General features: G+C 39.3%; 1 protein-coding gene across 5 annotated transcripts in view; it reads left to right on the plus strand.

Annotated features, from left to right (window-relative positions):
* The window catches only part of MET (MET proto-oncogene, receptor tyrosine kinase), an 89,658-nt gene that overhangs the window by 47,782 nt on the left and 16,165 nt on the right, over positions 1-25,711 (plus strand). For 4 of the 5 annotated variants that reach the window (XM_027660982.1, XM_027660966.1, XM_027660956.1 and 1 more), the window contains exons 6-13: positions 3,699-3,859; positions 5,032-5,134; positions 5,345-5,481; positions 6,586-6,759; positions 7,696-7,795; positions 16,938-17,156; positions 22,893-23,039; positions 25,073-25,229. In XM_027660982.1, the coding sequence (XP_027516783.1) occupies positions 3,699-3,859; positions 5,032-5,134; positions 5,345-5,481; positions 6,586-6,759; positions 7,696-7,795; positions 16,938-17,156; positions 22,893-23,039; positions 25,073-25,229 (1,198 nt within the window). The remainder of the gene's footprint in view (positions 1-3,698; positions 3,860-5,031; positions 5,135-5,344; positions 5,482-6,585; positions 6,760-7,695; positions 7,796-16,937; positions 17,157-22,892; positions 23,040-25,072; positions 25,230-25,711) is intronic. The other variant, XM_027660976.1, reaches the window with a different exon arrangement.

Raw genomic sequence — 25,711 nt, forward strand, 5'->3', positions numbered from 1 at the left:
CTCAAAAAGGATTTCTCAGGCTCTGAACTGCTTAGTTTCTGATTTTCAGAGGTGCTGAGCTCATATAGCCCTCTTTAATTTTAATTTTGAGTGTATGCACTCAGCAGTTTTAAGAATCAAGAATCTGGAGCCCATGCACAAGGCTCCAAGAGGTGCATCCAAGAGGTGCTCCAAGACCAAGAAGTGCACACCCAAGGCCACCTCTACAGTCCCTATGAAGTCGCTGGGAGGTCTCATCCCAGGGAGCATGCTTTGGACAGGGGGCAGAGGGAGCAGGTGTGAGGCTGGCTAGGTGCTTGCTCCCCTTCCCCATGTGGCTCAACCCTTCCTGCTCAGCACAAACCCAGTCTACCCCTGTGATGAATATGGATCTGTGGCACCGATGGATCTCAGAGTGAATCTCAAATTACAGCGTGCCCATGTTGGTAGAAGTTGCTTCTAGAAGGCTTGCAAAGAAAAAAATGCAGCTGGGTACTTAAGTCCCTTTGGATTGCTAGCTGTTAAGACAGATTTCATGCTCTACTGGACCATGACATTTAACATGATTACTGAAAAAAATATAAAACAGATTATTCATCATCTTCTGATCTGTCTTTAAACCCATATGCATAAAATGTAAGAAACAAGCTTGTTTTGTTCCTAACAAACAGAGGATGACCTGCTCTGCTTAGTATCTGAAATTCAGTCTGAACCTCTGCCTAATATTTTGCAGCTTCCAGAGGGACAGATTGTTTGAGATATGTCATATGATCATTTTAACCTGAAGGGAACAGATTGCTCTATGAGGGTCTGGTCCAGTGGATGTTAGCTAATGAAGTTGTCAACAAAGTTTTCCCAGGTTATTACACACAGAGGTGGGCAATGAAAAAGATATTTTCTTCTCAGGAGGGTTGGCAGAGTCTTCCCATGGAGTCCTGCAGATCCTTTGTTTCTTTGCCCTGCTTTAAGCACTTTCCCTCTGAGCTGTGGGTGGTGGGGAGCAGCCAACTCTGCCCAGGCATCCCCCCTGCTACAGACAGCATAGTAGGGCAGGGACTGGAACACATCCCCTCCACAGCCCAGCTCCCACTCTACTCCCATCCACTGCCTCTGCCAACCACGGGGCGTGTTTTGTCAGCCTGGATGAACAGTGCTAGAGGGAAGCCAGAGGACTCAAGGGAGTCTCCTCAGAGACCAATTGGTGCTGGAACAAATTGCAAGCATCTGTGTGTGGTGTTCAGGTCACGCTGAAAGGTGAAGGGTGTAAAAGAAGAAATAAATTGGTATCCCTTCTGATTCTTTGTTGTGGTTAAAAATCTGACATGGTTTGTTGTTGTTTTTAAAGTGAGTCATTTTAGCTGGCTTTTGTATCAGATGTATCAAGGACATCAGGCCTTCCGCTGCCTGTTGAGGTTGGAGTTTTTGCTGGAAATTTCACATATGGTCTGTACATGTTCTTGTCTCTTAATTGAAATGAATGGGCTATTGAAACTAATAAATATATACTTTCTTCCAAAAATTTATAAAGTATATGAGTGGATATTGGCATAATGACTGTCAACATAAGTAAAAGGAAAACACAAAAGGTAACTTCCTCCCTTAACCCAAAGTCCAGAAAACAGCAGAATGGCAGGCCTTGCAGCAGGACTTGCTCCATGTTATCAGTGGGGTTTTCATACTATAGAGAACTTTTGAATCCTGAATTTCATAGCATTTATATCTGATTTGGGTTTTGCTTACTTTGTGTTACTACCTGCGCAACATAAGCACAGAGAAGATACCTACATATACCTCAGTTCAAAGCCCAGGAGGTTCACTACTCACTCCCGTCAGCTCTCACAAGAACAAGTCTGAAAAAACACATTTGACTTTCAGATGTTTCATCATACAGAACAAATGGAACAAAAATACAGACTTGAATAAAAACAGTCTAGGGGAATTTCTGCAGAACTTAAAACCAGAAGTTTAAGATTTGGTTTATTTTTTGCTCTCTGCTTAGAGGTCTTGCCTCCTAAATTTGTTGGCAGAATGTAGTAAATACTCTCCCTCAATTAAGGTACATGGGCTGCTATTACAAGATCACTAAAAGCCAGTTCAGTACCTTCAGTTTTTATTCTGTACGGCTTTGTGCAACCTGATTTTAACACCCTTATTTTGCTAACTTATGGATTACATTTCAAACTCTTCAAATGCCACGTCCTGTATCCCACAGAGCAATGTCACTTTCTGCTGGGGTTTTATTACTCCAAAAATAGGTAAGTGCACTGAGATATTAAGCAGAGTGGAAAACTAGGATCAGAAGTCAAATCTCGATTTTGAAGGAAAAAACCCAAAGAAATAAGAGAAAGTTAAACTTGGGAATAGCACAGACTCCATGGGGTACAGTACTGCTCCACACTCTTAGCTGCAGTTTTGTGTGTCAAGGGGCTGTGGGGGTATCACTCCTTTTTTACAGGATTTGTGCAAAAGTACTGTTCCTGCATAGGTTCCCTCTTCTTTGCTTGTTGAGAGCTGATTCAGAGCTCTTTAAAACAGAAAAGATTCCTTCTGGCTTCAGTGAATTTTAGATCAGACTCTTTGTCTGGTTTCTAATGGGGGCAGTAAATTTCCCCATATATAGTATATGGTATAATTCTTTTGAAGTATTCTTCAGCTGCCTTTCTATATACAACAGTTCATTTGTGAGAGTCTTGAAGTATAGCTACAAGAGAGTTGAACAGAAATGTGCTATCTTACTGGATTTCCAGATGAAATAATACCCAAGTATCAGTCAAACACTTTCAGCTTGAAAATTAAGTCAGGTGCTTTGAAGGGCACAGCTGTATTGCATTTTAGGGGCCAAATTATTATCACTAAAGCATTAAGACATTTAGGCACTATGATCACAAGTATAAATTCAGTCTTTCATTCTTTGTTGCGTCCAGCAGTACAGGTATGTTTGCAAAATTATGCAGTATTGTTAAAAGTCCTCATAATCCCTGAACCAATGTTGGGGGGTTTTGTTGGTTGGGTTTGTTGGTTTTTTTTTTTACGGGCAGTACTGACCAGTACTTTTACTGAGTTTTGTAAGACTTCTATAGTGTTCCTAAGGTTTTCCCACCATTGTTATATTTTACAGGACAATTTAAAATATATGTATAAAAAAAGGCATTTCCTTTGTAGATTGTCTCTGTGTTTCTGAGGGGTAATTTATTTTTAACTCAGAATTAGAGGTGACCAAATGTAAAAGATTTAAGGAAAGAATAGCAGAAGTCATGTTAACTTTATCACAGTCAACGCGATACCAGATTATGGTGTCTTTGAAGCTACTTCACTCTGAACCCAACTTTCATCAAGCTGACAAAAAATGGTCATTTTGGGGCTCTTTTGTGTTCAGCATTCAGCTTCTAACAAAATAAGTATATTGTATGTTTAACATGCCAGAAATAAGATGTGAAAGACAAGAACGGCAGGATTTAAAAGACTGTTACAATGCACAGCTTGTTCAGTGCCCCTAAACACTAACTTTCAAAGCTTTCTAGTATAGGTTTTGTTATTTATTGCTACTACCAGAGAAAGCTCATAATGTGACAAATGAAAGATGAAGAACAATTAAGATGAATGCTAGGACATAGTCTACCAAAAGAAATGCTTTTCTAAAATTAATTCTTTGCACATTCTGTAGCTCCGTTTGAAGTTCAAGAAAACCTGATTCAACTAACACAATATTTTTTTGACAGATTCTCCCAAGCAGTGCTCCCATAGAAGGCGGGACAAAGCTGACACTGTGTGGATGGGACTTTGGATTCAGCAAAAATAATAGATTTGAATTAAAAAATACAGTAGTCCATATTGGAGGAAAAATTTGTGCTCTGGAAGCAAAATCTAGCAACAAAAACAAGTAAGAAACCTAAAATGTGAATGTCCTTTTATATGGAATTTTTTTACAAATATGTATCATCTCAGATTCTGAAATTTCAAGTTGAAAAAAATCCCTTGGTTTGATAAGCTCCCCAAGAAAAAAGTGCTCAAAATGGAGAACAATAAATCAAGTTTATGCCAGTAGCCCCTGCAGCAGCTTTTTCTGGTTTGTCTGTGAAATGGTCTTCAACATCTGTGGGAGCTGGCAAGAATGAAGCTATTCAAAGTTCTGAAAAGCGGGCAGGTTCCTTTGGCCAGGATCCTGCTGGACTCAGTTATGTCACCTCTGTCGTCTTGGTCTGTGAAGCTGCTGGAGAGAAATGTGAGAAGATGCAGATATTTTGTCATCCAGAGGCTTATGACCCCCAGCTGCACCTCTCCTCCTCTTCCTCAGAAATAAGTATTTGAGATAGTGGGATAATGACTTAAGACAGAGGTTATTACAATTGTTATCTGGAAGAAATAGGAAGTTCAGTGAATATCCTCTCTTGGTTCAAAGCATATGACTATCTACCACCAAAGCAATGTGCAAATCATGGCACAGCTTCTCTGTTCACATATTTAGCAGCAAGTATATTTCAGCAAGTACTCAAGAAGTATTGAGCACTCTCCTAACTGCTGTTCTCAACAGTCTTAATGGAAACAAAATGATTTAAGGAGATTATGTCACATATGAGACTGTGTGAATGTAATATAATACATTGACATATGCTGCCACAAAGCTTCAAGTTTAATTTTTTGGTAATATTTAAATTTATACAACAAATGTGTGTATATAATGCATTTTTTCTAATCCTGTTATCTGCCAAAATTTGATACTAAAAGTAAAAAAAAAAAAGACCCTCAGCTGTTGAATGGGAGGTCTTTTTTTTTCTCTAGCTTGCTTCTTTTTTCTGAAATATATTTGATATACTATTATTATTATTACTATTTTCTTGCCAAGTATAAAGACCACAGTGTGTGTATTTAGTATTAAAGAGGAGGAGCAGAGTTCTTTTAGCTGTTACTTCTGAAATGTCCTTGATTCTCATACATTGATGATCTGTTTAGTATGTATTCTCCATTATTATGAGTTTGAAGAGGTTCTATTTTAATACAAAAAAAATCAAGCAGAAACTAAATGTAATCCCTTTTCCCCCTTGTTTTCTAAAGGCTTGAATGTACAGTTCCTGCTGCAAAAAGTCCAGGTCTTAATATATCCAGTAGTGTTTCTGTTGGACATGGCAAAACACTGTTCAATACATTTTCGTATGTGGTAAGCACTATGATATTAAACCTTTATAGTCAAAATTAGCTTCAGTATTAACTGGAAGGAACTTCTCATGAGTCCAATCCAGTATGGTAATTCTATATTCCTGTTGCCTTTATTATTACTTCATGGAAATGCTAGTAAATGTTTTAAGATTCTTCTTCGTATTTTGAAATAATTTTATAATCCACTGTTCTTATTTTTACCATCCCTTAGAATCCTGTAATAACAAGTATATCCCCCACTTATGGCCCCAAATCTGGAGGAACATTGCTAACTGTAGCTGGAAAATACCTAAGGAGTGGAAAATCCATAAGGATTTTTGTTGGTGAGCAACCATGCACTTTGAAAAGGTAATGTATTTATTAAAAAGTTATGCCTTTAATATTGAAATGGCTTGATTAAAATGTCTTGGAGCTAAAAAAAGCAAATGCAAAAATGCATTAGCTTTCCTCTCCTTGTGTCACTTATCGGGGAATTTATACCACAATAAGCATTCAGTTCTGGATTATATCCTGAGTTCAGGATGTCTGAAAGATTTCTAGAAGGGACTACGGTTCCCTAGAAGACTTGTTTATTCTGTCATGTCTTCATTAACCTCATTAAAAGGTTGCATAGAGAAGTAGCAAATCAACTTCTAATGGACTAGAAGCTGCCTATTTCCCATAATTTTTTTTACCCCGACTCCAACACGCTCAGCCTTCTCCCTTGTATTACCAAGAGCTATTGTTCATGCAGCAGCTGCCAGTGAGATCCAGTGGGTGCAGGTTACCATTTCCTACTGCTTTGTTTGGTAGAGACCTGACCAGTGTGGAAATGTGTATCCCATGCAGAGGAGCAGCTACTTCTGCACTGCTGTCAGTGAACAGCCAGAGGCAGCATCACATTGGGACTGCCTTTGGTATATATAAAACTATTCTGAGGATTAAGCCAGATTTTCTCATGTCTCTGTACTGGATCCAGTAGGAGCTCAGTCAAAAATCTTTGATCTGCCCTGTGTGGAAATGCCTTCAATCACAGCTGTATATAAATGTTAAATACTAAGCACAGATTCTCTGCAGTGGGTACATCCCACACTAGCACCTTTACTTGAGGTTTTTAACACAGGATAAGTCCTGTGGATTTGAAGGAGGCGTTATCCCTTGGTTACAGCAGATCAGGTCATTCTCCTTAAACCTGGAGTGTGGTGGTGTTTTCCAGGCTGAAAGCTGCCTTTGCAGGGTGCAGGGGCTGATGCACTTGCCAGCAGTGCTAGGGAAACACCTTCCAGTAGCAAGTCAACTAAATTAAGATGAATCTTGAGCCTAGGCAGTGGTGCTTGTTGCCATGTGATTATCCAGTGGGAAAATCAATGACATTTTTTTACAAGCAGATCCCTAGGCGATGTTGGGGCTTACTAAAGGACTGTTATAAACCAAGTACATGCTTTATAATGCTGACAAGCAATCCCTTTGCAGTCCTCCCAGCATACTGGCGAGCACTGTGGAGTGCTACACTCCAGCGCAGCGAATTCCCCAGGAATATCGTGTGAGAATGGAAATCGATGGAGCTATTCGAGATGCGAGCAGCCATTTCACATACAGAGAAGACCCTGTTGTTTTAAAAATTCATCCATCCAAATCTTTTCTTAGGTGAGTAAAAGTTTCTCATAGAAACAAGAAAAGTGACGAATGAACAAAGAATGGCTATGCCGCGCAGCAATCCATCAAAAGAAATTGCATTTTTATCTTCATCTGCCATGCCAATTGCTTCCATTATGGTGCAGTTGCAGAGGGCAGATCATTTCCTTTCAGAGGTGAAGGAGAGGGGGGAAGGGTGGCTCTTTTCTTTATGTGATTTCACTCCTAGCTGTTGCTGAGCCTACCTGTGGTGTCTTGCCGAGATACCTACTGTACAGCTGTGTGTGTCTCCTGTACTGTGTCTGGACATTACACTGATTAGTGAGGAAAATAATTTAATATGACAAGTCAGGGGTACTCGGGAGAGCAAATGGATTTTAAAATAGTCTAAATCCAGCGCTATATAAATATTATGAATATATATGTATGGTAGTGTATGTGTGTTTTCAAGTGGCATATTTATGGTCTCAGTAGCAATAATCCAAGCCATCTGCCTTTGCCAAAATAATGTCAGCAGTAAAACAGACACCTTTTTCAGCACCACTGAAAGCAATAAGTTAAAAAGCAAATGTGAAGTACAAGTATGCACCCTCTTTTAAAATGTACACATTTGTTTTGTACCCTGGCATACCACAATTTTAAAAATTATTTTTCTTTTCTTTATTTGATTAGTTGCTATAGTAAGTAATAAATTAATTTAATATAATTAATAAATTAAAATTAATAAATTAATAAATTAAATAAATAAAATTTATTTCCCAGAAAAATAATCTCACTGAACAAAGCTATTTGCACTCACCCCATATATCCCTAATTCTGGTTTTATGTTACCATTCACTTTAAAATATAATTTGTAATTAACATTATCACAGCAGATGTATTGTTATCTTACTCATCTTCTTTTTTTTTCTTTTTCTTCTTCCTTTTTTTTTTTTAATTTTTTCCTAGTGGTGGAAGTACTATCACAGCTCAGGGAATCAACTTGAACTCAGTGTGCTTTCCTCAGATGGTGATTACTGTACCTAAACTAGGAATGAACTTCTCTGTGGTGAGTCAGTCTTAGAGAAGACAATCTGTTATCTTTTCATCTTGGTGTGATGAATGTTTAAGAATTTTCAATCAAAATACTTTGACTTTTGCCTTGAAACTTGGGGGCTTCCACTGATATTTTGGTGTTTTCTGCACAGGCTGTTTTCACTGTATAGGCAGAATTCAACAACAAATTTGAAATTAGGCTGAAGGTATAACAGCAGTTTCCAAGGAACCTTTTCCAAAGAAATAAGGCTTTTACAGTATCTGATAATAAGATTTTTATATTGCAATTTAGCAATGCAAATTCAAGTGACTAAACAGAGCAACGCAATACAGGTATGTCAGATTACATGGCAGGTTCAAGCTACTGTCATATTCAAGTGGTGACTGTGGATATGCGACAAAGAGGAAGAGTAACTATCTAAAATCAAAAGTAAGTATTATTTTGAAGAATTTCTGCTTGCAAAATTCCCTGTTGGGGCAAATCTTTCCTAATTTACCAAAGTTCAACAACTAAGGTTTGGGGCTTTGCAATTGGGTACCTCTGCATGAACAGAGGGTCAGTCAGGGATCCAAGCCTTCTGATTTTTGTTCCTGAGTTGACACTACACAATGTCTAAATCTAAATAAGATGTACAGATGTGACCATGTGATCCACTTTAATTTTTGTAAAGCAAAGATTGCATTTAATGGCTAGTTGTACTGCACCTGTTTTCTGTAAGCGTTTGCCTACACATTTGTGTTGTACCTCCAGTATTTTCTTATCCTGTAAGGTCTGTTTAGCCTAACTGAAGCTAAATTGACCTACACTCTTTATGACATGCTATGTTACTCTTCATATTCTCAGGTTATTTCTAATGATCATTATACACTATTTCCTGAATTGAATTCTAAGTATTAGACCTAGGTTTGCTCAATGCATTTTAAATGGTATGTCTGCAAATTTGCAGTCTTTTATAGCTTCAAGGTCATCATATTCTTCATGATCCTAATTTGTATAATATTATGAGTGTCGGGACTTGAATTTCCACAGCATGTAGTCATGGCTTGTAATTTAATGGGTTCAGATTTTAATCTGAAAATCAGTGCCTTTGCAATGAAACACAGTGTTCAGTGTTTTCAAAAAGTCACTTTGTCTGTCAGTTGAAAAACAAAACATTTCAGTGAAATCAACTAAACTCAAAATTTATTAGGCTTTGAGTAATGTAGGCATGATTATTTTTAGACACAAAGGATTTCCAAAGAAAAGATCATTGCTGAAACCATGTCTTGAGATTTTGCTTTGTGTGGGTTTGAGCAGTTGTTTTTTTTAAAGTAAAGATCACTCATATGCTTTCTCTGTTCCCCTGTGAGAATATGAGATATTGCTTCTCTTCAGGCCCTGATACTGCATTCCTTGCTTGTCAAATATTTGGGATCTGCATATTGGGCCCTCCGTTGCCCTTAGATGGGAGTCTCCTATTACAACTATCCTTCTTTTCCTCTTGACAGAGGAGGTCTGGATGCGGGTACAGGTGGTGTTGTTTTAAGGGACCCTACTACCCTAGAAGGACTCTCACTCATCTCCTCAGTTGTCTGGCCTTCTAATTCCAGAGCCTCATACCTGTTGTAGAATGTACCAGTCCTACCTGTCATATTTTGAGAAGGAGGAGGAGTCTTCCTCCTGGTACGTGCAGTGACCAACTTCCAGCCTTCATCTTTAACAGACTAACATTCCTTTGACTAATTTCCCTGTTGAGTTCTGAGTCCACCTTTCTTCGCTATAACAGCGGTTCAAGACTCCCGAGAGTCTTGCTGTCTCTTGCTCTTTTGCGCAAATACTGTGAAGCCTGTTCACTTCTTCCCATAGCTCCTTCACCTGGTGACACAGCTCTTCAACCACAGCACATCTTCTGCAAAATAACTGTTTGTCTGCCCCAGCATCGTGAAGAGGCATCAGGCACTCCTGGCAACCTGTGACCTGGAGAGCTGCATCTGCCATCAGCAGCTCTGGCTGGCTGGAGGCCTCTGACACGGCTGGTACAGTGAGTCCTGCAGCAACAAGGAATTGAGCTTTATGGCATGTCAACCATAAGTGAGGAAGCTTAAGCTCTGCCTTACCAGTTTCTGAGCCTGTTAGCTCTGTTGGCTGCTCTGTTGGCTGCTCCGTTGGCTGCTCCCAGCTGGTCAGAGAGGAGCCTTTCCTGCTCTCCCTGCATGTTGAAATTGCTGTGCCACGTGCCACGCCCTGTTCACCACACTCCAGGTCGATGGCGCTCCCTGGAAGCATTGAAATTCCCCCTTGGCCACTCCCAGCACCACCTCTCCTTCACTCCTTGGCTGCCGAGGGTCCCCGGGTCCACATGAAGCTGCACTTAGGTGTTCGTGGTCACGGGAACCCCTGCACAGCCCAGTCTCACCCCAGAAACGTCTTTCAGCTGCCTCTGGTGCTGCCTCACTTCCTTAGAATCTGAACAGATTTGAAAGGATCTGAAATTTTAAAGAACTAAATCCACTGTCCAAAAGTGACTGGCAACTCCAGGCAATGGACGCCATGGAATTTACTCTCTCCCCCAAATACTGGGGAGCAACCTTGCCTTTGAGCAGTGTTTTGCTTTCATCCTGCCTTTTAACCTGCTGTTGAAAAAAGACATAGACATAGGCAGTGAGAATTATCTCATTTATCTTTTTCTTTTCCTGCCTTGCAGTGTGCGTGATATTTGCCAACACACCAATCCCCTACCCCTGCTGATCTCTAAGAAATTTGCCCCAGTGTATGAGTGCCTGTACACAAGTTCATTCTTCCTGCACAAAAGATGGAATATAACCTCAAACAGATTATAATCCGGAGTGTTTTATACTTTGACACTGCCCAAGCAATATATTTTTGCTCTATTGAAATTAAAGGCTTCTGGCACTCAGTGGCCTTCCCTGCCTCTGTGGCAGCCATTTGTTCTGCCACTATTCTCTACCTCAAACATATTTCTCAAGGAAGGATATTAGAAAGGGAAGATTTATAGCTAGCAAAACTTGCTATAGATTGCACTGTGTAACTGAGGAAATTGCTGGTGGCAGATGCCAGTGGCTGCAGTCTGACCCATCCTGCACTGGAGATTCTGGGCTCTATGCATGAGGGATATACAAAAAACCCAAAATTTCATCCAATCATTGCAAAAAATAAACAACAATGAGGATCTGTTTCCAGCAGGGATCCAGACTAGCTATCTGATTTATAAAGAAGACAGGTTGTGTTCCTGAACAGACCAAACCCAGACAAACAGTACAATACAACCCAAAATGCTCAAGAAGTGCTATAGCTGAGGTTGTATGTCTTTTTGCTTCCTTAGTTTGGGAGAGGATAACTATATGAGTTATTTTTTTAATTGTTATGTAAGACCTTTTTCTGTTCAGTTTTCTCTCTAGTCTCTTCCAAGAAGCTGCTTTTGTCAGCACTCAGAAACTCTGGCTCTTGGGAAAACCAAAGCCAGCACTGAAACACATCCCAAAGCATCAAAGGGGAGAGTATGGCTGGGAGGGACCACAAAGACCTAGTTTGGCCCACTTCCCTGCACCAGGAGCAAATGTATGCAGACCACTGCCTGACGGATATTTGTCTAGGCTGTTATTAAAGCTCCTTGTGAAAGAAATTTCACAACCTTGCTTAAACAAGCTTTAGAGAGAGCTGCTCTACCTGCTTACCTAGTGGTTTGGAAAGATTTCTTTCTAATAATTAACTCAAATCCTGCAGCTAATTACCTATCTGCTTGTTTAACCCTCTGTGGACACAAGCAACAGATAATCAGTCTCTCCTGCTAATTTTACATATTTGCATTACATTATGATTCAGCCTTTCTCTTTTTCAGTTGAAATAAACCAAACTGCTCCAAATTGTCCTGATAAATGTTGTTTCCTAGAGCTCTTCTTCTTTCTGCCACCTCCCAGACCCTAAACCATTTGCCTCAAACTAACGATGCCCAATTTAAAACAGGTCTCACCTTTTCCTGTGAGCTCTCTGTCTTCGCTGTCTTCAGGTTTAATTGTGGCCTAGAGTCCTGATAGTCACAGTGTAAGTGGAGAATCACTTCTGTAAACAGCAGGAGCTGTTGGGGATGCTGTGCATCCATAAGTCTCAGGGAGCAGAGCCAGCTGAAATGCCCTGGGGCATTTGCTCTTCTCTGCCTCTTTTTTCCATCCCTGTGAAAGAGGTGAGCGGTACAACTAATAAAAGAGTTTTTCTGGAACAGCTTCCTATAAGTGCAGTTTCACTGAGACTGAGAAGTTTTGGGGGCAATATGCCAGCCCCCTATAGAAGAAATATTATGTTGAGCTTTTTGGCTTTCATGTTTGTAGTTTAATATTTCTGAAAATTTTTCTTCTATATGGCAAAAATGCCTTTATAATGTTCATTTCATATTTATTTAAATTTCCTTAAAATTGTTCAGTACTGTGTTCACACTAGTTGTGTTTATATTACATTCTATGTTAACACTCAAAATAATACATTTTGCCTTCTTTGAATTTATTTCAATGAGTGAAAAAGATGTTCTAGAGTTATTGAACCATATGTTTCAATACTTGCAATGTGTTTCTTTTTAATTTCTATTTCATGAGTTCTTTTTATCACTTGTTCTGACTCGGAACAAAAATTAAAAATTTAGGAAGTGCTGCAAAAATTCCCAACAACTATAGAGAATGCATAAGGATACAGAAACTCTCTCACTTCTGCTCACACAACCAGTTCCTCTGTAAGGTGCACCAGCAGGGAAGCAGTTCGTTCCTTCCTTTCACTTTGCATTGTGCCTGTAAAAAAACCTATGCAGTTTGGAATGGTGTTTGATCAGGAGCCTGTTTACAAAATAAGTGTCTTCTAACGTCTGCTGTAAGTCATGCTAGATGATTTTTCTGTTTCTGAAGCACTTGGAGCCAATGTTTCCTCTTTGAAAGCCTGTACTTGGCATTGATTCCCCCGTAGTGAACAAGTGGTCATTTAGGGATCCTTTTTTTTTGTACCATTTTTAATATTCCATCTGTAAACTAATTCGGCTGTACATTCCCATTGCTTCATCTCTTCTAACCATGAATGTCCCATGATATGCAAGGTTACAAAACTAAGAAGTAACACCTTCTAATACATGACCTTCAACAACTGACCCTGTAGCTATGCAAGATCTTCTCTTTCCACAGACTTTTAATTATTTCTTCAGTAAGTAGTCTTTTGGAATGATCTTTAGTATTTCTTAAATTCTCTCTGCTGGGTGCCATTTCCTGCTGTTTTACAGGAGAATTTTAAAATGCCCTAAAGTTCCTTCAATGTTGTGGATGTTGAGTGTGTGATTATTAAAGATATTCCTGACTACTTATCTAAAGACACTCAGAGTTTGATCCTCTGTCTGCCTTGACTCTGTGGCATACAGCTACCACAGAAGCCCAGCAAAGAGTTTCCCTCAAAAAGGGGAACCATTTGTATTTTTCTGTGCCAGATCTTCATCTTATGCACATCTCCTGCCAAGGAAAGAGTATAGCAGGGGATGTCAGGGAAAAGCCACAGTGTGAAATCACCAAGTGCCAGTGATGTGCTACAAGGTACACTGACCATCCCAAGCCCAGACTTTAGACTCCCAGTCAGTATTGGTCATGTTGTGTGAAGGGCTGGCTCTCAGACCCAGCAGCAAGAGAGGTTTTACTCTACCTTCTGGTCCAATGATCTGATAGACTAGAAATATCATCTCCCATGCCTTCATCCAAGAAGACAACTAGAATAAAAATGCTACTGATCCATTAGGGCCATTTATTATACTACCTGAAATGGCAGCAAAAGCCAATGAGTTCTCTGGAAAACACTCAGGATACACTGCTTGAGTGTCACTGCTTTACACAGAAAAGTCTTCTGAATGTGCTTTTCCTCAAGCTGGACCTGTATTCTCATCTCTTTCTATTGAGAAATCATCCTTTGGCAAAGACAGTTGGAGAGTCTCCCAGTCTGTCTTTAACTTCATTCATCTTTTATTCCTCACTGGAACTCCAAAAGTTTACTTTTTATGAAAGGAAAAATTGGATCTTTTCTCCCTTCTGACAACTGCAGATCCTGTAATACACATCCAATTGCCCCTCTCTTATCTGGGTCAGCTGCTGGGAGACCTCTGGAACTCAGAGATCCTCCCTCATAATTTTTCCTGTTGTTCTATCAGATGAAAAAAAATTGAATTGGGCACTGAAGTTCAGATTCTGTAGGTCAGGTTTGAATTAATTGCCTCAGGGGTCATATTTTACAAATGAAACAAGAATACATACCTTAAGTGATGAGTCATATGCATTGTGCAATGGATTATTATTCCCTTTGGAATTTATTTATGCTTGTGAAATGTACCATAATTTTTATCTTTTCTTCTTCACGGTCTTCAGATGTAGATTATAGTCACGAGAAGAATGGAGGCTTAGCTTTTAAAGTGAATGTACTTCAAAGCCTAATTAAATAAAAGTTAAAGGTGCTGGGTGATAGGCAGTATTTTAATTGAGAAGGCAATAGATTGAATTAGGGTTTTTTTCTTAGAGATCCTCAATCCAATATTTCATGAAAACCGAACTGTCATATTCTTCAATTTCTAAAACCAATTTCAAGGTAAAAATGTCATGTCAAACCATGTACCAATAAGGGCATTGCAAATAAGATTTTTCTTGACCTTACCAATCAGTCACATTGCATCCCTTCCAAAGAGTATTATTAGATTTTTATCATTTTCTGAAAGCTTCTGCTTCAGAGACCAGCCTGATAAAGTAAAGTACTGATTCTAATAGATAGCCACAAACAAAGTTATGAATACCACTGCTATTAATTTAAGGGACATCACTACTCTACAGTAGATAAAAAGTCTTATGAATTTACATTAATCAAATAAATATAATGATTATTTGGGATATACTTAGCTTCATAATTATATATATTTTAGTAATCCTGTTTTAGAATCGACACAATATGATAGGTAACCTTACAAACATTCATATATCATGGAAAAGTATGGCTTGATCATCCATTATACTAATGACACATCTTATTATTACCATACTAATTCAAATTAATTTCTAGATCCATGTAATAGAACAAAGCCTGGTGTATAACAAGGTATTCAAAAGAAGAACAGTCTAATACTGTAAGCAAATGGAGCAAAAATCTGCCTTTGTCTTGTGTCCCACAGTTTACCATACTGTCATGAGGCTTGCACAACTATTTCTGAATTTCTGCTGGAAATCTAAATGGGCAGTTAGATACACAGGTGCAAGTCCCATTAACATCACTAAGAACTGCACCACGTTATTTGAGTGCCGAACTCGCAGCTCACAGACACGTAAGAGCTCTAGAACTGAAGTGCTCAGAACATTGAAAATTTTTCCCTTGGCAGATTCAAGATTTAACAATAATACTCATAGAAACATAAATACCTGCGGTGATAACAATAAGTGCTGATTTGTAGACAGCTGATTTAATATAACTGATATAGCCTGAACAGTTACGTCACTGATTTGAAACAGTAAAATAACATTGCATTAATTTAAACTAATTTCACAGCTCCTTCAGGCAGCATTATATAATAACCAATTTAATTTGAAAAACAAAACAGAAAAATACACATTTTGACCTCCTCTGGATGCACAAAGGTATTCGACAGGATTGTTGATTTTCCAGGAGAGTCTCTTGTAGAACAAATGTAAGATTTATGATGACTAGGAACTTAGCCCCATTCTTACTGTGGCACATGTCAATCCTAGTATTTATATTTTTTTTAAAAAGAAAAAGTTTAATCTGCTCTAAGGGCACAGTGTACAGGGAACTACTTACAGAAGGTTTATACAGTTGGAAGAGAAATACATCTGTGGAGTTGAAGTAACTCTGTGCCAGAAGTTCTTCAACCATATCCATGGTAGGCAGCATGAAAGGGAGGCACAGAGAAGGGAGTACACTATACAGTCACAAACAAACCACTCTGCAGTTCGTGTGATGCTGCCCAGCACCCACCATGCCTCCCGCTGATGCTTGTAGATGTGCTGTTGATATTATAAGCAGAGTAGTCCTGTAGAAACCCTCACATTCAAGAGAGAGTTGACTCTTCTAGAGCACTGTTAATCTAATTAAAGCTGTTGTCTAAAATGGATCAGATGAAACCCCTTCTAGGTGAGCTTTTGTCCCTCTGTTAACTGTAAATGTGATTTAGACAAGTCCTGTGTCAAGGCAGTGTGGGATAGAGAGAAGCGCTCTGGCCAGACATTTCACACTGGATCATATCCCCGTGGCACAAAGCATCCTCTGGCAGGTCTTCTGATCATGAGGTGCACCAGCAGCTTTCCCTCAGAGAAGGCCCTCACAAGGAATAGTGGCAGAGTGAGGGGCAAGTGTGTCTTCATGCCTGTTGTCAGGCAGCTCCTGCGCTGCAGTGAGGGGCAAACATCTCATCCCTGCTGGTCCGAGATACAGGGCAAAGCATGTCCCACAGCCAACACTCTCAGCAGGGACTTGCCGAGAACCTAAGCAACAAGTGACACACACCTGGGGCCTTACATATACACTTTGCTGAGTTTTTGTGGCCCAAGATCCACAGTGGCTTTGGCTCTAAAGCACTTTCTCACTGAGTCCATAGTGCCTTTCTGGAAACATAGCGAATTAGCTATGCCATGGGTAAACACTGATTTACTTCTGTTTTCCACTGTTTCAGTCAAATTTGTTAGCTTTTACTTTATCCTCTGGTCTCTTACTATTGCTCTAGTAGTGAAAAAGGAAGAGAAATGCATGTGGCAGTCACTGTGACATAGGCTGGGTAAGCTGAACTATGCCTGCTCAGTACATCAGGCTAGCCTCCTGATGGTCCTTGGCTTTGGAAATCATTTTCCATTAATTATCTGCAAAATATTTACTTTAAAGTACTGTGAACAATCAGGCCAGGAAGCTTGTTTATTTGAAGATTTCCTCAACAAGAGTGCAAACACCATTGACATGAAGTTTTTTATACTTTTCTCCCAGCTCTACATAAATGCTGTGTTGCGCTGATGAGGATTTTGCTTTGGTTAAAGAAGAACAAGACCCTTGGTGTTTATTTTTTCAATATTTGTGTATTGTTAAAGAAAGTTACGTTAATCACTGACTTCCTATGCATGTACGTACTACAATTACCTCTTTTTTTTTCTTATAGGCATGTAGCCACCGCTCTAGCTCAGAGATAATCTGCTGTACAACGCCTTCACTGAAAGTTTTCAATCTCCAACCACCCTTTGTAACCAAAGTGTTCTTTATTTTTGATGGTGTCAGCTCCCTGTACTTTGATTTTGATTATGTAAATAATCCAGTATTTAAGCATTTTGAAAAGCCAGTGTTCATCTCAAGAGGCAACCAAAATGTTCTGGAAATTAAGGTAAGAAATGCTGAAATAAGTTTTTCAATTATTCACAAGTGCACATCAGCAGCACAGTGTGGAACAGACATTTTGATGACATAAGCCCCAAGGAACCAAGGGCAGAGAGAGCACTGTGTTTGGTACTGCATTCACCCAAGCCCCCAGTTGTCACAATTTAAAAGATGCAGAGCTGAAAACAAAGATATATATACCAGGGTGGTTGGCATCAGATGGAGCTGGAGAGGGGCTTTCCTCGTCCTCGTGGGAGGACCATGCTGCATCAGCTTCTGATTGCAATGAGCTGCGTCACCAGTTCAGGATTAAACATGGCCAGCAGCCCAGAGTCTGAAGTATGTGGCCTGTGCCCGAGTCCCAGCTCATACTGTCACATGGTTTTGTGTCCTTCCTCACAGAAGATGTGGCCTAGCAGCTTTGACTCTCTTGAGCTGAGGGAAACTCTGGCCTGTGCACAAAGTCACTCATGAGGATCAGTCACTGCTGTAGCCTAAATATTTATGGACCCGTGAAAAATGCAAAGTTGGTGATGAATGCCTCTTCAAAGAGCATTGAGAATAGCCTACATGGCACTGAGAAACATCTCTTAGGAATTTGGGGCCCTTACAAGCACAGGCCGCTCTCTACTACAGTACTGCAAAGAAAGTTAAATCAATTTTGTGTGAGTCCAATTTTTTGAAATCTAATGCTTTTCTGAGTTTAGATTAATCAAATAGAAAAGGTATAAATATGGGTGTTTCTAGTTTACAATGAATGCTTATGAAAATCTGTTGTAAAGTACACATAATTTATATAAATTTCTATAATTTATATAGAATATAATTGATAAAAAATGCTTTATGGAAGAGAAACAGTCTTAATGCTTGGGTCATCTCTTTGTGTAGCTCCTGCATAGCTCTGTAAGCCAAAACTCTTTTCCCCTATCACAATGAAGAAATCTTGATACCCTGAGGTTTTTGACTCCCAAGATGGTCCAGTGGGCCAGCTTCTGGACTGCCAGAAATCAGAAGGATCACTGCAGAGCTCCTGTCAGCCATGCTGACTTCCAGTCAAACTCTGAATATTAACCTGCCTCTACAAAGTGTTTTGGGCAAATACGAAAGAATAATTGGTCTGACTTTTATTTTTTAATTTTGTTTTTCTACTTGGAGCTCTTGGCCATACAATCACTCCTTCCTCAGTGCAGAGCAGTTCTCATGTTTAGTTTTGGAGGAATGCTGGATAGAGTTCTGGTGTGTGGGTCAACGGAGATCTGGGAATATAGAGCTGCTGCATGGCTCAGTGCCTCTGTGCAATGACAGCAGTGTTTTCCAGTATTTTCCAGGTCATGCATATCAACCACTTGGAAAGAGTACTAATTTGAGAAGAATCGTAGAATTACATAGATTGGAAGGAACCTCTGGAGATCTTCATAGTCTAACCCTGTTGCTCAAAACAGGGCTAAATTAAAAATCAGGTCAGGTTGCCTATGGCCTTATCTAGATGAGTTTTGAAACTCTCCAAGAATGGAGATTTTACAGCTTTAAAAAACCCAGCTCCACTAGCCTTGCATTGTGTATCCTGTGCTTCAGCTCCCCTTCTAGCTCAGTGGCCCTCTGCTGTACTTCATCCAGTTTGTCAGTCTCTCTCTTATTCGATGGGGTTAAAAACTTGACACAATTCTCCAGGTGTGGCCTTACAAGTGCTGACCAAAGCAGAACAATCACCTTCAATCTACTGGCTTTGCTGCTGCTAAAATGTGTGCTGAGCCTTCATCACTACAGTGGCATACTGCTACCTTATTTCACATTATGACCCAGTATATCAGTGATTTTCCTAAACTTGTTGTCATCTGAAAGCTCAAAGAAGTGCATTCTATCCCTTTGTTCAGGTTGTCAATAAAGATTCAATTAGTGTTGGTCCCAGTATCAGCCTTTGACAAATGCCACGTGTTAGACTTTTAAGGTTTGATCTATGTCAAGTAGGTTTTTCATTCACCTTATAGACCATCTATCCAGTTCATACCATCCTAATTTGTTTTCATTACTAGGAGAGACTGTGTTGCAAAACTTGCTAAAATGAGGATCCTTTTGTCCAGTGCTCATCTTTCATCTACAGAACCAGTCATCTCTACATAGAAGGCTGGTCAGACAAAATCCGCTCTTGGGAAACCTGTGCTGGCCGTTCCCAATTACTTTTTTGTCCTTACTCTGCCTGGAAGGGCTTCCCTGAGGATTTGTTCCATAATCTTCACAGAGACTGAGAGTTAAAAACTACTTGGGTTTTTTAACTTCCTTCTCTTTTACTTGTGAACTTTGTATTCTCCCTGAGGAAAAAGTCTCTGGTACTGTTTTATTGCTGGGAAGAAGCCATTTAGATGGGAAAGGCTGGCTGAGGACTGTCCTAGTGACCAAACTCACAATTTTGTAGCATCGACCTGTAGTCATGGCACCCAAGACAGATGTCTCCCTAAGCCTAATGTCCTGGTTATTTCCTAGCAACCATCTGGAGAATAGCATTAGTGAAAACTGGTCTCCTGGAATGAAGCATGGACAAGCACCAATTTAACATCTTCCTCTAAATAGAATTAGTTATAGTGGGGTGCTTCTATCAAAACAGTGAGGCAACTTTCATAAATTATAGTCAGGAGCCAAAAGATCATTACAAGCCATATTGGCAACACTTTTCCCTCACCCCATACCCACATTCAAAAATACACACAAGTTGACATGCCTCATGATTGTATTTTGTGCAGTAATTAAGCAAGCTCAGCATGAAATTAAATGGCAGCTTGCTTCAGCGAACAGTCTGTTCTACCAAAGCAAAGTTCTTTTATCTCTTTCTTAATTAGTTTCAGGGGGGCGGAGGGAGCTTTTATCACAAGTTTTTCAATCTAACTAATCTAGTGTGACATATTTGGCTTTCATCAAATGACAGTGGGTACCGATTGAAAGGTTCTGTTTGGTTTCCCCTGATGACCACAAGATGTTTTTGTAAGAAAATGTTACACACAAGAAAACTTTAGGTCTTCTATTTAAAACACAGGGCACTGTGTGCCACAAATACCAAACCTCCTTGTCTTCAGTGCCAGCTACTCAAGGTCCTACATCATCACTCTCTTCCTATGCCAAGTATGTGGGTCTTTGAAGTTGCTTGGTCCCCACCATCCCCCAGTCAGAGGGGTCGTGACAGAGTGGCTTGAGACACTTCTCTGATTCAACACCATGAAGACACCACTTCAGAAGTGCTCCCATCTCCTGCCAACATGGGAAGCTGTCAGGGAGGAATTCTGGTGTTTCACTGCTGGGGACAGTGGAACACCTGAGTCTGCTGAAGAGGACAGAGTATACTTGCTGCCTCTGGCAGAAGCCACTGACCCGGACCTGCAAGCTGGGCTGCTGCAAACCCAGTGCATCCTGGCTGTGAAAAAAAAACAATAAGAAAAGAAACTCTGTCTTTCCTCAGTCTGCCCAAAGCCTGTCCTGTTCTAGGGTGTGCTTATGCACTAAGCTGGTGCAGGGACTTTGTGCATTATTCCAGAGGATGCCTAGGCATAGACCACCAGTAAGTAAAGTGTATTTATAAATATAAATCTTCCACTAGAGAAATATGTAACAACTGGCATGTTACACAGCACATCTGAGATCTTGGCTGTCCTCTGGCCCTTTTGTATTAAAACTCCAAGGAGGACAAGATTTACTAAATTGCCCACTCTATTCCTAAGCCAGTGTAACACATTCTTTATAAGACAACTTTAAGAAACTCTTCTTGCCTATTTACAGGTCACTGTATTGTCAGTCTTCTTCCATCACATAGGAAATTATGTTACTCTCAATATCTGGTCCAAAAGAGAGCAGTATGGAATCCATGGTATTTTCGAGCAAGCTGAAGAGGAACCTCTGCAGTCACTCCTCATTCTTCCCAAGTAAACCCTTTCTCTCTGCTTAGGAACCTCAAAAATTCTTCTGACACGAATCTGAAAATTTCCACACCTTAGTTTACGGTTCTTCTACTGCTTCTAGACTTCTACCCAACTTATTCCCAACTCTCTAAAGCTGTGAGGTGATTGAGCTATCAGATTGGTTTGCAACAGTCCAGTAATGAACTTCTCCAGCTTGCATGCAAGGGCATTGCTCACCAAGAAGGGGGCAGTGCACATTTTAAAAGAGGACATATTTTTTCCCAGTTCTCACAGGAGCCAGTTTCCACCTTCTCTTAAAATTTTAGGCAAATTCTGTTGTCCTGGAAGAGCAAAACCACTGCTGAGTTTTGAAACTCCTAATATATTGAGTTATCATAAATGAAACTATAATATACTAATAGTAACGTAATGGTAGTAGTATTAAGTAAAAACTACCATCATCTTTATAACTGGCTAAGGATCACCTTAGGAAACATCAGTAGGATTTCTTGTCCATTTGGGTAAGTATCAGTTTTGATGGTGCAAAAAATTCTAAGCTATGGTGTAGAATCACTCTCCAAGACAATATATTTATCCTGAAGATGAAAAACTTAAATTCAAGTCTTTTGAGGAACATCATTCAAGGGAAAGATTTGAACATGAATGGCTCACAATCTGCAGCAAGTCTCCATACTACTAAGCAATCTCCATACTACTAAGCAATAAGCAGTCAGCCACATGCTCTTTGGCCCATTGAATATTTACTTAACATCAAACAGAATGTTTCCAAGTAGACAGAAGATAGAGTGCAAAATGGACTTCTATGGACAGCAATTAAAAAGTGTTTACCTGGGGTGTGGCTTTGCCAGTCAAAATAGGACATTAAGCTGGCTCTCCTCTATGTTTATTATAATTTCCCCAGGGTTGAGTCTCATTCTGCAGTAAATCTAAAATGCCAAAGTAAGATTTTTTTGCCCCTCAGAATGGAATTCTTGTTTCCTTTCCAATATACAAGGTCCCATAGCTGTGTCAGCTGCAGTGCCTTCTCTCCCTTCTCATGGAAAACTCCCAGATCCAGTTCATGTAAATAGCCTGTATTAGTCCCACACTCCCTTCTCCCCTTCTAATCGTGCTTAATATACCTCTTTGTTCATCTTAAGTCAGGTTGTACATGGGGTAGGGCAGCTTCTTGAATTCTGAAGCACTCCTGAGCACAGAAGATGCTGAACTTGGCCTTTGAGTGCCACTACCACAATACTGGAATAATACAGTGAATAATTTTTCATCCAAGTGTGGGATATGAAAGCAGGTTTTCTGAGTAGGGACTGCACTTTTCATGCTCTCGTCTTTACCAAGGTTTATTCCTTTTTGGTCTGTGGAACATGATTTTAACAGATTTGTGTATTATTACAATTAATGACTTCTTTTTGAAAGCTTCACTACTGCTACCATAACCACTTGCAAAACAAAATGTTTGAGATGCCTTTAGCTTGTGAATAATATAATGCCAGTTTTGTGTAAACAACAGCGTTACATAATACGTCCTTTCTTGAGCAAATTATGCAAAAATCTAAACAGGACCAACAGGATTAATTCATCAGACATTTACATTTTTAGAGGCCTGTATGGGCTGTATGAGTATTAGTGACAGCAGAATTTATCTGTAAATTTTATCATCCCTCTCTGGCCTGTCTGTCAAAGTGCCGTTTGCATGAAAAAACATTATACATGCCTGTTGATAGGACAGTGTAAATTTGCATTGGTCTTTTATTTCTCAATTGTTTTTCCATTAAAAAGCTTGTAACTCCTTAACTTTTATGAGATGGTTATGTAATATGAAATTGATTTTTTTTTCCAAGGGAAACTATATTGATTCAGAAGCTGTTAAAGGAGAGGTGCTAAAAGTTGGAAATAAAAGCTGCGAAAACCTCCTTCTGCAGTCAGAATCAATTCTGTGTACGGTTCCCAGTGATCTCCTGAAATCCAACAGTGAGCTAAATATAGAGGTGAGGCAACTACACCACACATGAGATATTAATGCCATTTTTATTATCATTCACAGTGTCACTATTGAACCAAGAATCTTTTAAGTTTAAGCCTAAGCCTGTGCTTACAGAGATATCTCTATCCATGTTTGTTTGGGATGGAAATTCAAATAATATCAGCTGTTTTAAAATAAATATTGTCTTCATTGTAGTTATTACCTATTTGTAGAGAGAGTTTCTGGAGGCTTCAGCACAAAGTAGAACTTGAACTAATCACGGAAATAAAATTATAGCTATTAATCCAAACACAAGAGGAAACATATGGGGAAGAATGGGAAGCTATAAAGGAGTAGGTTTAGTTTGGAACTCATAAGCCCTTTTTTCAACAAAAAATTTTGCTGCAGTCAAGAGGATCACATCCTTCCTGAAAGTTTTGGTTTTTTTGTCTGCATTTTATAATTTCATTTCAATTCTTTTCGTAAGAAGAAAACACTTTGGACAAACGTTTGAGTTGACCATTTTTCTAAAGGTGATCATACAGTGTGCTATTGCAAATTTAAATTGTAGACATACTGATTCATAGAATAAGACAGATCTTTCAGTATCTTTGTATTTTTTAAATATATAAAAAAAGGAAAATCCCAGTGGAATAGGAATACCTTTAAACTATGAAACTGAACTGTGATTCACTGAAAACAATGAATGTAAGTCTGATTAGGATCAAAGTCTAGGTAAGCTCTTTGGAGCAGAGACCATCTATTTTTTCTATATCTTTATGGCATTCATCTCAACAGGATCCTGAGCTGTGAATTATATTCCTATTTGCTACTGCAGTCTAAGTAAATAGTAATCATGGCTGGGCTTCGCGAACGAAGATTTGGGAAGGCTTTATCCACATCTGTTACATATAACTCATTTATTAATATAGTAACTATTAATTTATTTTAATATTAATTTATTTTTAAAGTAATTATTAAATTTCTTGAATACATCACTCAAACTATAAAATTAGATGCAGCTCTTCTTTTCGTGTATGTTTCCCAGAACTGTAAGTGCCTAGTTTCATATGATACTTTTGCACAGGTTGCATTTGGTTCAGATTTTCACATATGCAACCAGAGCTGACACTACATTTCACCAGTTCTACTATGTGATATTTCATTAAACTCTAAGAAATAGATATGCATGACAGGTTTCATACATAGGAAAGAACAAAATATAAAGGGGTTAAGTAAGGTTTTTGCTTGTTCACTGGCAAGGAGACACAGAAATTGCAGTCTGCCCAGTGAAGAAGAAAATTTGCTCTTTTGACGGGCAAATCCATCATTACAGTACCCAGAGGAATGAATTCCGCAGGAGGAAGAGAAAAGATGGCCAAATGCATTCCAACTGACTGAGCTAGTGCTGTGTGACCTAAAACAGTTTTTCCCTGTTAGCTGCTTGATGTTTGTTTGGTGGTTGATTTTTGGGGTTGGTGTTTTTTTTTGTTTTGTTTTGTTTCTTTAAACTGTCAACAAGCTAGAAGCTGGCTAGGGACAGGCTCACATGACCTTGAGAACTAAAATGTAGGCACGCTGTCAACAAAAGAGTGAGTTTGATGTTACAGCACATTTATGCCAGAAGGACACATATTAAATACAGTTGAGCTGGTTTTTTTAATGTACATCTAAGCCCATATATCCATAGGCCCATACATTTCCATGTACCATTTGAGTAAGAGTATGAATTTAAAATTTTGAATTAACATCTGGTAACAGTGGGACCCTGTTACCCAGAGTGTGTGTGAGTGCATGCCATGTGTGTGGTGTATCAGATACACAGCTGTATCACTACCAGAGCTCTTGAAGGTGTGTAATGAAGTGAGAAACATGTGGATCTGCTTTCATGTACAGCACTATAACAATTTCTTCACTCCCAGTGTCTTATCACAGTACAGCATCACAAAATCAAGATTTAGTTAGATGGGACATATTGGCTCTTACTTTAGTACTAATAATCTAGTTCTTACTTGTCTGTGGAAATCATCACACTATTTTCTTTCTTTGTTATTTCAGTGGAAGCAAGAAGTTCTATCAACAGTTATCGGAAAAGTGTTGATCCAGCAAGATCAGAATTTCACAGGACTAATTGCTGGAGTACTTTCAACATCAGTTTTACTTTTTATCTTTCTGGTGTTTTTTCTCTGGAGAAGGAAGAAGAAACAAATTAAAGGTCCATCATAGTCAATCTCATCAAATAAGTCCATTATTATATCTTAGATTTTTAAAAATGACATAATTTTGTGCTTTGCTTAACTACCATGCAATGCCCTGTTGTAATGCATCAGCAGACGTTTCACAATCAAGTCACAGTGTTTAGTTGCATGTCAGTGCTTGGCTCTTGCCTGAGCTGGGTGAAGGGGCACATTATGCCTTGAGCAGAAGGATTTCAGAGGAGCTCTAAGCTATTAGGAAAACTTAGTAACTTCTGTTCCCCGATCAGCTTTGGAAGAGAGGATGACTAAATGATACGTATGGAATCACAAGTACTTCAGCTTCATCCAGTTGTCTTGTAGTCCTCCGGGCTGTGCCTGAGTTGTGCAAGACACAGAGCACTGGAGTGTCCTGGTCTCTTGTTCACCCAAATCAGGAACTTGGTCAGACTCTGGCTCCTCTCTGGCCCCTGTGTCTGGGTTTACTTCCAATGGGAGCTGC

Source organism: Corapipo altera, unplaced genomic scaffold, assembly GCF_003945725.1.
Source record: "Corapipo altera isolate COAL_440 unplaced genomic scaffold, ASM394572v1 1, whole genome shotgun sequence".
NCBI classification, from domain to species: Eukaryota; Metazoa; Chordata; class Aves; order Passeriformes; family Pipridae; genus Corapipo; species Corapipo altera.